Source organism: Callithrix jacchus, chromosome 14 (assembly GCF_049354715.1).
Source record: "Callithrix jacchus isolate 240 chromosome 14, calJac240_pri, whole genome shotgun sequence".
Taxonomy (NCBI): domain Eukaryota; kingdom Metazoa; phylum Chordata; class Mammalia; order Primates; family Cebidae; genus Callithrix; species Callithrix jacchus.
This window is the reverse complement of record NC_133515.1, coordinates 103,358,946-103,372,545: the sequence shown is the minus strand read 5'-3', so window position 1 is coordinate 103,372,545 and position 13,600 is coordinate 103,358,946. Positions and strand designations below refer to the sequence as shown.

General features: G+C 52.2%; 1 protein-coding gene across 24 annotated transcripts in view; it reads left to right on the top strand.

The window, feature by feature from the left end:
- Positions 1–5,660: 5,660 nt before the first annotated feature.
- Positions 5,661–13,600, top strand: part of LPIN1 (lipin 1) — a 160,451-nt gene continuing 152,511 nt past the window's right edge. For all 24 annotated transcript variants that reach the window (XM_078348477.1, XM_008981120.5, XM_078348459.1 and 21 more), the window contains exon 1: positions 5,661–5,845. In XM_078348477.1, coding sequence (XP_078204603.1) covers positions 5,765–5,845 — 81 coding nt within the window. In that variant the 5' untranslated portion in view covers positions 5,661–5,764. The remainder of the gene's footprint in view (positions 5,846–13,600) is intronic.

The following is a 13,600-nucleotide window of genomic DNA, read 5'->3' as shown; positions in this document are numbered from 1 at the left end:
AGGACAGTGAAACTACTGTCTGACCCTATAATGTGTATAAGTGTCATACAGTAGTGTATAGGTGTATGACCCTATAATGGTGGATACATGTCATTATACATTTGTCAAAGCCCACAGAATGTACAGTGCCAAGCATGGACCCTAAGGTAAACTGTGGAGTTTGCATGATGATGATGTTGGCATAGGTTCACTGATTGTAACAAACGTACAACTCTGGATGGGCAAGATGATAGTGGGGTGGGGCAGGGCGGGTGTGCACGTGTGGGAATAGAAGGTGTATGGGAACTCTCTGTACTCATCAGTCAATTTTTTCATGGACCTGACATTGCTCTAACAATTAAATAGTGTGTTAATTTAAAAACCATGACAGGATGTGACTTTTTTTCCCATAATGGGCACATTCCATGGCATGAGGTGCTATTGGTGCTACTCAGGTAAATTAATATTAAAATAGAAACCAGTCCTGAAGGATCCCTGAGCAGATGGAACCAGTTAAGCCACGGAGGTGACCGTGACCTTGTTTGAAAATATAAGCAAAACTTAACTTGGGTTATTTCTTGTAAATACCTATATTAAAAAAAAAAAAAAGAACTTAAGCTCAACCAATCAGAAGCTGCCAACTAACTTATACAACTAGGGACATTCCAGTGAGATAGGCCAAATAAGTCAACTACATAATCGTAACATGTGAAATATTTTCTTTGCTTTACTTCTGCATTCACTGTATAAAAGCAGTCCCCGGCTGGGCGCGGTGGCTCACGCCTGTAATCCCAGCACTTTGGGAGGCCAAGGCGGGTGGATCACGAGGTCAAGAGATCGAGACCATCCTGGTCAACATGGTGAAACCCCGTCTCTACTAAAAATGCAAAAAAAAAAAAATTAGCTGGGCACTGTGGCGTGTGCCTGTAATCCCAGCTACTCAGGAGGCTGAGGCAGGAGAATTGCCTGAACCCAGGAGGCGGAGGTTGCGGTGAGCCGAGATGGCGCCATTGCACTCCATCCTAGGTAACGAGAGCAAAACTCCGTCTCAAAAAAAAAAAAAAAAAAAAGCACTCCCCTTGGGCTCCCCTGGTGGAGCCTGGAATCACTTTCAGTTTGGTGTTTCTCTGAACTGTTATTTATTCAAATAAACCTTTCATAATTGCATTGTACCTCAGTTTATCTTTTAACAATGCTAAAAATGACTAAGTCCTGGACCCTGTCCCTAGGGGGACCCTGTGGTTGCTGGGATGATGAGAAAGAAACTCACAGGCACTAACCATCCCTGGACATTCTAAGTATCCAGTAAGGGGAGTAGATGATGAGAGCTCTGCCTCAGTTCCCCTTCCTGGCCAAGTGAGACTCCCTAAGCCCCAGCTTCCTCCTCTGCAAGGTGATACCACCTAACCATGAAGAACACTGTGAGATTAGAGACGATATGTGTGAGCAAAGTACTTGGCACAGAGAAGGAGCTCAGAGACATCAGTCCTGGCCTCTCACCCTTTTCCTCAAAGGTCAAAGGAAGGAGAAATCATTATGGGTGGAGAGGTCAGAGAGGACCTCATGGAGAAGCGGGGATTTGGCCTGGGTCTTGAAGAGGACAAGTCTGAAAACAAAGAGAGCAGGAGAAAAGCATCCCAGGAGGAGTCACAGAAGGCGCTAAGGGTTAGAAGTGAGAAAATACCCAGTGCTCTCGGAGGTTTATAGATGACACCCAGAGGCAGCCTGGTCGCTGGGGGATGGGGGAGTCCTGTGGATTCTTGACAGCTGGGGTTTCCAGAGAAATGCTTCAGGGACATTCAGCTTGGTCCTGGCAGAGGTCACTCGAGGAGCAATGGAGGATTGGGGAGCTCTATTGGAGGAAAAGTTGGAGGGTCTATAGCTGATGGCTGCCCCAGATAAAGCAGAGGCTTGATGTCTCTGTCTGTAGAGTGGGTCTGTCTGTGCCTCCCCAGAGTGACTGTGGGGTTGAATAGCTGCTGTCACTCACTGAGGTTTTAACATGCGCCAGATGTTGCCTGTGACTTCCATGCATGGCCTCAGGTATCCCCACAACTACCTTCCTTTGGGAGACACTCTTTTTTTTTTTTTGAGATGGAGTTTCGCTCTTGTTACCCAGGCTGGAGTGCAATGGCACGATCTCGGCTCACCACAACCTCTGCCTCCTGGGTTCAGGCAATTCTCCTGCCCCAGCCTCCTGAGTAGCTGGGATTACAGGCACGCACCACCACGCCCAGCTAATTTTTTGTATCTTTAGTAGAGACGGGCTTTCACCATGTTGACGAGGATGGTCTCAATATCCTGACCTCGTGATCCACCCGCCTTGGCCTCCCTAGTGCTGGGATTACAGGCTTGAGCCACCGTGCCCGGCCAGAGATGTTCTTTTTATCCTTGTTTATCCCAGGCAAAGAAGTGAAGGTTCTCAGAGGTTGAGTGAATTGCTCTAAGTCAGAACAGCTTCTACGGGGCAGAGTCAGATGGGGATCCCAGGCCTGTCTGATCTGGAATGTGGGATTCAACCAGCATGCCAAGCTTCTGGTGGGCTCTGGCGTGGGCTGGGAGCTCCTCTGACAATCACGGCCCCATTTCTTGGCTCACTATGTAGACCAGTGAAGCTTTCAGCAGTCTGACACGGCAGTGAGACACGTGTCACTCTGACCACCTGTCTCCTCCATCAGGGGTGTGAGGCCGGTGCTTCTCCAGCATGGTGGATCTACCAGGGGCATAGTGTACTCAATCCAGGCCTCTGCCATCCAAGGTCACTGTGCCATGACCGTGAAATGTGCCTTGGGACTGGAGCTCTGAGGACCGAGGCCAAGACACAGCCAGCTGTGGCCACTTCCCTGGCTGGGTTTGTAGGGGAGGCTCCCCTCGGACTGCACCTTCCTAATCAATGCGATGACTCCGCCGTGCCTATGTTCAGAGCAACTCTTTCTTGCCCATGTGATCTGCTTCTACCAGATCCTGTCCAAATGCTGAACATGACCAGTCATAATTTCTCACCATCTTATCACTCGTTGGTCATGAGGTTCTTAAAATATCTCGACTGGATGAATTAAAAATAGTAGGAGTCCCGGTGCCCCAGCCCAGTAGAAGTGTCTTAAGGGCTGTTATTTTCTGCCTTACACTTAAGGACATTTTGGGGCACTCAGAGCTATTCTGGATCATGGGCGTGGGGGGCATCAGCTCTGTGCTGGTCTTTCCCTAGCGATCTCTGAGCTCTCCTGCAGTGAGGAAGCATCAGTGGGGAGCATCAGTGTCCCCATGGCCGGGTCATGGCACAGTGACCTGGGATGGCAGAGGCCTGGATCGAGTACACTATGTTCCTGCTAGATCCACCATGCTGGGGAAGCACTGGCCTTCAGGCCATGAAGTCAGCCATTACAGGATGCCTGCTGTATTAGACAGAAGAAGCCAGCTACCTTTTATTTATTTTTCCGTTTCATTCCCACCACAATCCCAGATGGATTTTGTCCGGGCAGGGGTGCCCTCTGAAGGGAATGAGGAAGAGGAGCTGTGATGAAAACAGCAGAGACAGCCTGCCTTGGGGGAAGAGGGAGAATTAGGGAGCAGCACTCATGGGACCACAGAGGAGCACTGGAGAGCTCAGGAGGCCATCGCGGCATTGCAGTCTGCAGGGACAGGAGGAGGACCAGCACCCGAAGAAGTCCACTCAGGGAGCCTGACTTATGCCTCCAGCTATCCTCCTGTTGGCTCTCCTTCCATGACCAGGACCCTGCTGAACGTCCTCTGAAACATTTCCCTGAATCCCTGGGGCTGTCAAGAATCCACAGGACCCCCCCCGCCCCCCGTCCCCTGGCAACCAGGCTGCCTCTGGGAGTCATCTACAAACCTCCAAGAGCACTCAGCAGCATTTCCTCACTTTTAACCCTTAGCTCCTGGTGTGACTCCTCCTGGGATGCTTTTCTCCTGCTCTCCTTGTTTTCAGACTTGTCCTCTTCAAGACCCAGGCCAAATGCCCCCTTCTCCATGAAGTCTTCCCTGATCTCTCCACCCATAGTGAGTTCTCCTTCCTTTGCCTTCCAGGGAAAGGGTGAGAGCCCCTTCTCTGTGTCAAGTACTTTTCTCACACGTATCATCTCTAATCTCACAGTGGTCCTCAAGGTTAGGCAGTATCAGCTCCCAGAGAAGGAAGCTGAGGCTCAGTGAGGCTCACTTGGCCAGGAAGGGAAACCCAGGCAGTCCTCATTGTCCACTCCCTTTACTGGATGCTTAGAATGTAGACAGGCTCGCATGACAGTATTCTAATGCCCCTTCCCTGGCCCTGCTGTGCTCCCAGCTCACACTGTTTCTCTCTCAGTGAAACTGCAAAGGCCTCTCCTTCAGTTGCTGCTGAACCAGATAGCGGCCTCTGTTCCCTCTCTCCAAGTGTGCCCTCTGCCCCCACCTTGCCAAGAAACTGCCCTAGTCATGTGCCCTCCCTTTCACCCTGTGCAGGTCACCTGAGCCCAGCCCCATCACCACTCTGGACAGAATCCAAGGCTCATGCAAGGATTAGGTTTAGATGAAGAGTCCCGCCTCTGAAGTCAGCCTGGCCCTGCTCTGCCACCTCCCAGCTTTGGGACCCAAGGCCAGTTCTGTAATCTTCTGTTTTCTGTTCATAACCTTACAGGGGTGCTGTGAAATTATATTTGATCACAGATCTTCTTCTGCTTTTTGAGATGAGGTCTCACTCGGCACCCAGGTTGGCCTACAGTGGTGTGATTTTGGCTTGCTGTAACTTCTACCTCCGAGGCTGAAGCCATCCTCCCATCTCAGCCACCCTAGTGGCTGGGACCACAGGCATGCATGACCACACCTGGCTAATTTCTTGTGTTTTTGATAGTGATGGGGTTTTGTCATGTTGCCCAGGCTGGTCTCAAACTCCTGAGCTCAAGCAATCCATCCTCCTCAGCCTCCCAAAATGCTGGGATTACAGGCATGCATCCATCTGAGACTGGCATGCATCTTCAACATTTACACATGACCTGATAGGCAGAGGTGTTCGCCTGGAGAGCTGTCATGATGATGGATGGGGCTGAGTGCCTGCAGGTGGCCTTGGGGCTCACTGGGAAAGTGGGTCCAGAGTGGCGTGCAGTGCTCAGGGCCGGGTGGGGAGCGCAGCACCGCGCTGGACCCGGCTCTCCTGACGCTCTGCAGGGTGCCAAGGCGGTGGAGAGGAATGGAGAGGCCTCCGGAAGCTCTCAAGAGAGGCAGTGGTAGGGATTATTGTCTAGAAAGCACCGTTTCCAGTGCTGAGCACGGGAGGTGGTCTCTCCCTCCACACCTCCCACCAATCCCCTCTGGAGACAGAGTGTCCCAGGATGAAGAGGACAAATCTGAAAACAAGTTGCGCAGGAGAAAAGCATCTGGGAACTGTGTGGCCTTGGGGAAGTTATTCAGTCGCGGAGTCCTACTGCCTCTGATGAGCTGGAGTGGGGAGGGCGGGGGTCCACTGTGCCCGCAGCTGGCCACCAGGGGTCAGGCCCCTCTAGTTTCCCCTTCACAAAGTTGACAGTAACTGGCATCTTCTGGAAGCTTTGCATCCTGGGTGTTGTTGGTCAGCTGGTCCCAGGTAGGAGAGGATTTGCAATTCAACACTCTGCTCTTTTGCTGAGCCTTGTGACTTGGCTGGGGCTCCTGGGACTGGTGCAAAGGGAAGCACAGCCACCCAGGCTCCAGTGTCGCCCAGCCCAGCCTCCCAGCTTCAGAGCCGGTATCATCTGGGGGACATTTCTCTCCTGATGCCGGGTGAGGAGGCTGCCAGCACCCCACAGGGAGGGCCATGGGGGAACAGGACAGCATTCGCAGCTCCAGCTGGGAGATCTCGCAGGACAAGAGCTCCCCAGACTCGGCTTGGTCATGGGTAAGAACTGGCCATGTGGCCATCTGCAAACACAGCCCCTGATCTCCCTCCTCCATCCCCAGGTGCCCGCATACTGACCGGACCTGGGGAACATTTGAGCCCCGAGGGCCTTGTTCTGGATGGGTTTGTGTGTTCACACTTCTCCAGATAAGTGACTGACCCAGCTTGCTCCTCACAGGCTCCTATTCAGGAGGCTGCATTTATATAGGAGGATTTAGAACTTATTCAAGAATTAAAGTCTTTTTCTTTGCCTTGGATGGAAAAGACATAGTGATTGCTTTATCTTCAAAAGCGGACCTTGGCACTTTGTGAGTGCCTCTAGCCCATCAGGCACTGTGCTGGAATGCCCTTGTCTGTCCAGTTTGTGTGCAGGCAGGGAAGAGAGGCATGGAAGGTTGAAGGAACCACTCCAATGTGGTCATTTAACCAGCGGCGTCTCCAATAATATGCTGTGCGTGCCGTGGGGCTCTTGTGGACCCCAAAGCCAGCGGCTGTCCCTACTGCCCTTTCCAGCTCTCGTCCTAAAGGCGAAGGCTTTGTTGTTGTTATTTTCACAAAAAAGCCCGAAGCAGGAGTGGAGTGTTCAAACAACCCTAAGTGGCAGTGAGTCCTGGGCTAGGTCCTGGGCTAGAATTCAAGGGCTTTGCTGTTTCTTCCAGAGGCCAGGCTGCAGTGAGGATAATGTGTCAAACCAGTGCTCCGAATGGTGCGTTGGAGACACCTGCTGTGGTCCTTGGCAGCAGAGGCTGAGATGGCGCTGAGGGAGGGCTCAGGGTGCTTGGGGGCAGGGAGCCCCAGCTTTCTACATCCTAGGGGGACAGGGCGGTGAGACAGGCCAACCTCCTGCTGCTGGACCCCAAGCACCTGTCACCTGTTACTTGAGTCAGCTCCATCCTCAGGGCAGCACCTTCCTACAGGGACAAGAGGCCTTTCCGGGGCTGGTGCTCAGGCTGGAATGCAGTGAGGCCGTCTAGGGAGAAGGAGGCGTGGATCCTGCTCCCACCTCTGCACTGTTTTGCAGCTTGGCCTTTGGGCAAGTATTTCCTGAGTGGACCGGATGTTTGCAGGAGACAGACATCAGGCTGGTCCACAACACCCCTCTACATGCTGGGGACAGGAGCAGGACCTCTTCTTGGGAGCCCAGGGCAGGCGAATGGCACCCACACTCTGATTAAGTGGACCATTTTTGTGGTTAGTCAGGGAGGACGATGGCTTTGTCTTGTTTCCATTGCTGGAATGTCTCTTACATTCACCCAGTGCTGACTGGGAATGGCACTCACATCTCCCAAGTGGGCAGGCTGGGCTCCTGGGGAACATCGCCACATGCCCCATGGGACTGACTCTCTTGCCAGCCTGAGACGCAGGTGTCATTATCGTGGCATCTCTCTCGCACAGCCCCGGCAGTGAGGAGCACGGCACTGCTATTCCCGTTTGACAGCTGAGAAAACTGAGGCTATGAAGTTGGGACTTTCGAATTGCACTTTGGGAGGGGAGTGGGGGAAGAGGGACAGGAACCCAGGCCTCTTGGGGCCCAGCCCAACCGTTCTGCTCTCCTGCACCTCCCTACAGATGTGGAAGTTTGGATCTGATACTGATTTGATATCGTGTCTGTTTTCTGCTTATATCTTATTGAATATTAATTATTTTTCTGATAATAGAAGTATGTTCATTGTAGAGTATCTAGCATATACAGGAAAGTTTAAATAAAAAGCCTGGAAACTTTGTAAACAGAGATGGTGCTTCCTTCACTGAAGGCTTTTTGTAATGAAGTTGCATAAAGGACGTCAACCCCGCCACGTGTCCCCTTGCATTTCATAGGTCCTCCAACCCCACAACCTTCCCATGTGTTTGCTATTCTGTCCGTCCACTTGTTGACAGATGGACAAGATACCAAACCCCAGGCTAAAATCCTCCACAGGCTCCTTGCTGATCTACTGTGGTCTGGGTTTCCCCCACTCCTGCCCCAGCTCTCTGACTGGTGCCTGTGGCATTTTGCTTTGGGGAGGCAGGCCTCTATGGCTCAAAAGGGTGATCGGGGCTGGGGGAGTCTGGCCTGCTTCCTCTGACACTGCAGAGCTGGCTCCTTGGAAGGCTCTGGGTCTGAAGGACCTGGTGGCGTTGGCCTTGGCTCAGGCTGCTGCTGCACCTGGAGGCATCTGAGCTACTTGCTGAAGGGTGGCTGCAGAGCCGTGATACTGGGAGTGTCACTGGGAGTTGCTGCTGGGGACTGGGTCTGGGACTAGCCCTTGGAGGTTAGGGATGGCTGGGCCCAGAGTCGGGGCTTTAAAGCAGAGGAGCTGGGACCTAGATCAGGCAGGCCCCTGATGGACTGATAGCAGTCCAGGAATGCTGAGGGAGGCTGCGGGAGGTCTGGGAGGGAGAGGCAGGAGCTGCGACTGCCCTGACCAGAAGCCCAGGAGGGGCTGGCTGGCTTCTGGGAAGGGTAAAAAGTGGCACAGCTGCCAGGGTCTGTTTTCATCCCTGGGGCTGAAAAAGGGCAGCCGGTGGCAGCGTGAGCCCTCGCAGGCACCTGCTAAGTTGGCAGCTGTACCTGTGCTGCTGGCCATGGTCATTCCCAGAGACTCTGGGCTTGGTCTCTGCGCCACAAGTATGTCTGGGGCCTGAGTGTGTACAGAGCTGTGTGTGTGTGGGGGGGTTGGTGTAAGGCCTGGACTCTCCTTCCCCTGCAGGAGGTCAAGGCAGATGGGAGTGAGTGGGGCTGCAGCTGGCCAGCCACGGAATTCACAGGGCACAGGTCGAGAGTGATTCTGCCTGGCAGGGCCGGAGGAGGCCTCTCTGAGAAGCTGGGTTGGAGGAGGAATAGGATTTCAATAAATAGAGCCAATTGGGGTGGAGCCTTCCAGGCTGCAGGGTCAGCTTGAGCAAAGGCTGGGGAATGAAAGGACAGTGTGTTCCCCTCAAGCCAAGTCTCCAGGGTTGTTCCTTGGGCCATTTGGGACTTTATTTTTTTCTTAGGGTGTGTGTATGTGGTGACATTTGTCTTGGCCAGGCACCTCGTCTATGAAACACAGCAGGCAGCCATGGGGCAAATATGAAAGACCCAAAGTGAAGGCCAAGGTTCAGGGGCCACGAGGCCTGGACTCGCACCCAGCATTGTCAGTTACAAGTTTGGATTTGCTGCAGACTTAGTTGTCTCATCTATAAAATGAGGCTTGCAATACCTAATTATACGCTACTCAAGACACTTGATAAACAGTGGCTATGATGAACACCAGCGCAACACCTGGAAACAGATGGCCTGTGGCGACAGGCTGGGCTGTAAATACAATGGCGCCAAGACAGTGAAGCCATTTACTCTGGCCCAGTGAACTTAGAGAGCACTGCACAGGAAGACGCATGGAACTGGATCCTGCATTTGTCTCTGTATGAAGAACTGAATTCAGCATTCATCTAGACACTTAGCTTGGCGTTCAACGCCCCTCAAAGGCTGGCCCCACCTCACCCCCTGATATGGTTTGGAATTGTGTCCCCCACCCAAAACTCCTTTTGAATTATAATCCCCAGTGTTGGAGGAGGGGCTTGGTGGGAGGTGAGTAGATCATGGGGGCAGATTTTCCCTTTGCTGTTCTCATAAGAGATCCAGTTGTTTAAAAGTATATAGCACCAGCCAGGCACGGTGGTCCAAGCCTGTAATCTCAGCACTTTGGGAGGCCAAGGAGGGGGGATCACAAGGGAAGGAGTTCAAGACCAGCCTAGCCGACATGCTGAAACCCCGTCTCTACTAAAGATACAAAAAATTAGCCAGGTGTGGTGGCACCTGTAATCCTAGCTACTCATGAGGCTAAGGCAGGAGAATTGCTTGAACCTGGGAGGTGGAGGTTGCAGTGAGCTGAGATCATACCATTGCATTCCAGCCTGGGCAACAGGGAGAGACTCTACCTCAAAAAAAAAAAAAAAAAAAAAAGTGTGTAGCACCTCCCCCTATTTTCTTCCTCTTTCCTGCCCCAGCCATGTAGGGTGTGCTGGCTTCCGCTTTGCCTTCTGCCATGATTGTAAGTTTCCCGAGGTCTCCCCAGTCATGCTCCCTTACAGCCTGCAGAACTGTGAGCCAATTAAACCTCTTTCTTTATACATTATCCGGGCTCAGGATTTCTGTATAGCAGTGTGAAGATGGGCTACTACACCCACCCTCAGCTCTTATCTTTCTTTTTACCATGTCCATGTGCCACCCCCAGGACGTGCTGAGCCAGGCGTGTTAGCTGGGTCTCCAGGGAGGTGACCATTCATTTTGTCACCTCCAGTCCATGTAGACTTGGGGGTTGGAATTGGGGCCCCATTTACCCAGAGCTTTTGTTTGCCACCTGGATTCCTTTGGCTGCACCAATCAGAGGCCTGGACAGAGGCTGGACGACGTCATCTGGGGCCCCTTTCTATAGGGACCTCTGGAGGGCACGCCCCTGATGCTGGCCAGGTGTGGAGACAAACCCAAGGAAAGGGTTCACTTCTCCCAGACGCTGAGCCCCCTGAAACGCCTGTGTGGGCTGCTGCCTGGTCCTGGAAGGGCTCTGGGGAGGCTGCCACCTCTGGCCAGCCTGAAGGCACTGGCCCTTGGGGTGTTTGCTGTGGCGGGGGTGGAGTCAGAAGAAAACTGCAGGCCTCCGAGGGAGTAGGACTTCTGGTCTCTCTCCTCTCAGCACCCTGGGTCGCCCCACCCCTTCTGCAGGTGAACCGTGGGGAGGCCTTGAGCTCCCCCTGGAGGTGACACTCTGCCACTACACTTAGGAAACCACCTGCCTCCTGGAAACCCGACCACAGTTATCTGATGTGACTTTTCCTAGTGACAAGAAGCTAGGATGAGCACAAGCAAAGTCGGTGGTCACAGGGCAGCAGCCAGGCCAGGCTGTTTAAACCCCTTGCTGTTACGTGTTTGCGATTGAATTTGTAGCAAGCTGCCAATGGAACACATCCTGCCTCCGGCACAGACGCCAAGCTTCAATCCATTCTCCCCAGCATGGATCACAGTCCTGCTCATACTTCAAGGCTCAGTTCAAATGCCTCCATCTCCATACCGTTTTAGTTAGTGGTTGGGGACAGGGGCTCCAGTCTTCCAGTAAACTTGCCTCAAATTTCTTTGTTTTGCAATCGTCATCTTTCTACTGCAGACAGATTTTGTTTCCCTCTGTAAAGTTGGAGTGCAGGAGATGAGGCTCTGTACACAGCATTTAAGTAACAGAGATGGTTGTGTTCATGTCCAAGTACGTATTTATTGGTCTCCTGCTCCCAGTAACTGTCACACTTCCTGGGGTGGTGAAGGCGTCACCATTCGGTGTCCCCACAGCACCTAGCACAGCCTCCCAGACTGCCCAAACCAGGGCAGACCCTTATCACAGGAACCCAAGTCCTTGTTCGTCTGGGTCACTCAGGTTTATGCCTATTGTCCTGTAATTATTTATGGCACCTTCTTTTGCTGTCACAGGTGTCGGGTTGGGACAGTCACCCTATTTAGCACACACCTATTAAGCCAAAGCATCTCACTGTATAGCCTTCCCTCATCCAAACCTGTTCCCAAAGGTTCTTTCTTATCAGACACTTGTGTGTGTGTGGGGGGGTCCCAGTAGCCTTGCCAAACCCTCTGGTCAGGGCTAGAGTAGGGGCAAGTGTCTAAAGCAAGGCCTTCAGCAAGGTCCCTTCCCTGAGGGCCTCAGTTTGTGAAGCCTGTGACTGTGAAGCTCAATTGAGTTATGTGACTCCACGTACTCTGCAAACTGTGGTGTGCCCTATTATTGCCATTTAACTTGTCAAGGTCAGTTCTGCACCCCTGCAGGCCCTGTAGGGGCTGGAAAAGCACACTTGATCTGGAACTTCAGTATCACCAGCTAAGAACCACATCCAATCATGCAGATCATATAAAATGCATCATGTGTAATTTTGTCATCTGATATTTAAACATGCTCAAGTGTATGCTAAAGAGCAGGAGACATTGGGCTGGGCTGGGCTGGGCTGGGTATACTTGAAATGTTAAGTCCAGATATGGGGAGATGAAGGGAGGTAGTCTGTGAGTCTGTTTTTGAGAGCAGACGGCCAGGAGTTGAACGTGAGGGACGGGAATGAGGGGCTGAGAAGAAAGAAGAGAAACAGGGAGGTCTGAGATGGCTTTTGCTCTGGGAGGTAATGGGCCCGCCCTTCTTTGTCCCTGCCTCCTGCCTCCTCCAGGACTCTAGGCAGAGGAGAGAAGATGGGGCGTGACTTCCCCCCAGTGCTGTGGTCATCAAGGTAAACAGATTTACCCTGCCCTGCACTGCCGCCCTGTTCCTCCAGGACAGCTGGTGTTTATGCGAACACCATAACCAGGTGTGGTGGCACCTGTAATCCCTGATGCACCTAAGGAAGGGACAGGTGTGGTGAAAGCCAAGCTTTGCCGTCCAGGTGCTCTGGGTTGGAATCCCAGCTCTGCTTCTTCTAAACTGGGCTACAACCTTGCCCAAGTCACCTTGAGCCTCTCTGAGCCCTGGGCTCATCATCTTTAAACTGGGCCTGATGACGCTGCTTTACCAGCCCAGCACGAGAGTGAATGAGGTGAGCTCAAAGGATCTTCTTACTTTTCTCATAGCAGCTGCATGAAAGGTGGATTAGAAGAAGCTCCAGGCAAAGTGTCTGCTTACTGCACAGTCAGAGTGAACTGTTCAGTCTGTGAGCCCCTGGCAGGTGTCACACAGGGTCTTGTGATCCGAATGGCAGCCCATGGTCTGAGCTGCCTCTGGAGCTGGAGCCCCCACCCTTCCCAGTGCCAAGGCTGATTCTGACCTTAGCAGGTGTGTCTGCTGGAGCAGGGGCCAGCCAGAGTGATGGGCTTTCTTGCCATTTGCCTCCTGAGCTCAAGCAATCCTCCTACCTCAGCCTTCCAGGGAGCTGGGACTACAGGTGTGTGCCACTGCAACCAGCTAATTTTTTTTAAAAAGTTGTGTAGAAACAAGGGCTCTCTGTGTTGCCCAAACTGGTCTTGAACTCCTGGCCTCAAATGATCCTCCTGCTTTGTCTTCTGAAAGTTCTTGAATTACAGGCATAAGCCACTGTGCCCAGCTCTCTCGTTTTTGAAGGAAGAACCAAAGTAACGCAGAGCTGGAGAATTGTTGGGCATGGGGTATTGGTGCCAAAGTTCTCATCACCCATGGTGAGCAAAGAAAATAGGACAATGTTGCGGGGTAGATACGTTAGTGTGACTTGGCCCATTCAAATTACTTGGGAAAGACTATTATTTATCCTGGGAGAAGGCACTTTCCATTTTGAGGAGGTTAAAGTATCTTTTATGAAAAGAATATTTTCCCTCCCTCCCTTCTCTCCTCTCCTTCCCTCCTTCCCTCCTTCCTTCCTTTATTCCATTTTCAGATTAAAAGTTGACAACCTTATGTTAGTTACCATGCATGCTCCCCGAAATCAAAGTTATAAAAGATCATTGTGTTTTCACTCATTTGCTTCTTCTAGTAATAAATATGCACTAGGCCACACTGTGGCCGGCACTCTTCTAAGCACTGGAAGCGAGCCGTGAATAAAACCAAACAAACATCCTGCCCTCCTGGCGCTTCCAGTCCAGGTGGGGGAGAAAAGAAGAAGCAAGTGCCTGCTTGATGTACATGGCAGATGGCGAGAGGGGCTGTGGAGAAAAAGAAGTCCAGGGAGGCGACAGGGAGCCGGAGACGGGAGGATGACGCAGCTTTCAATGGGGAGGTTGGGGAGGCTGCCCTGAGAAGGTGACCTTTGAGCAAAGACTTGAAGGAGCTGAGGAGTGAGCGGAGG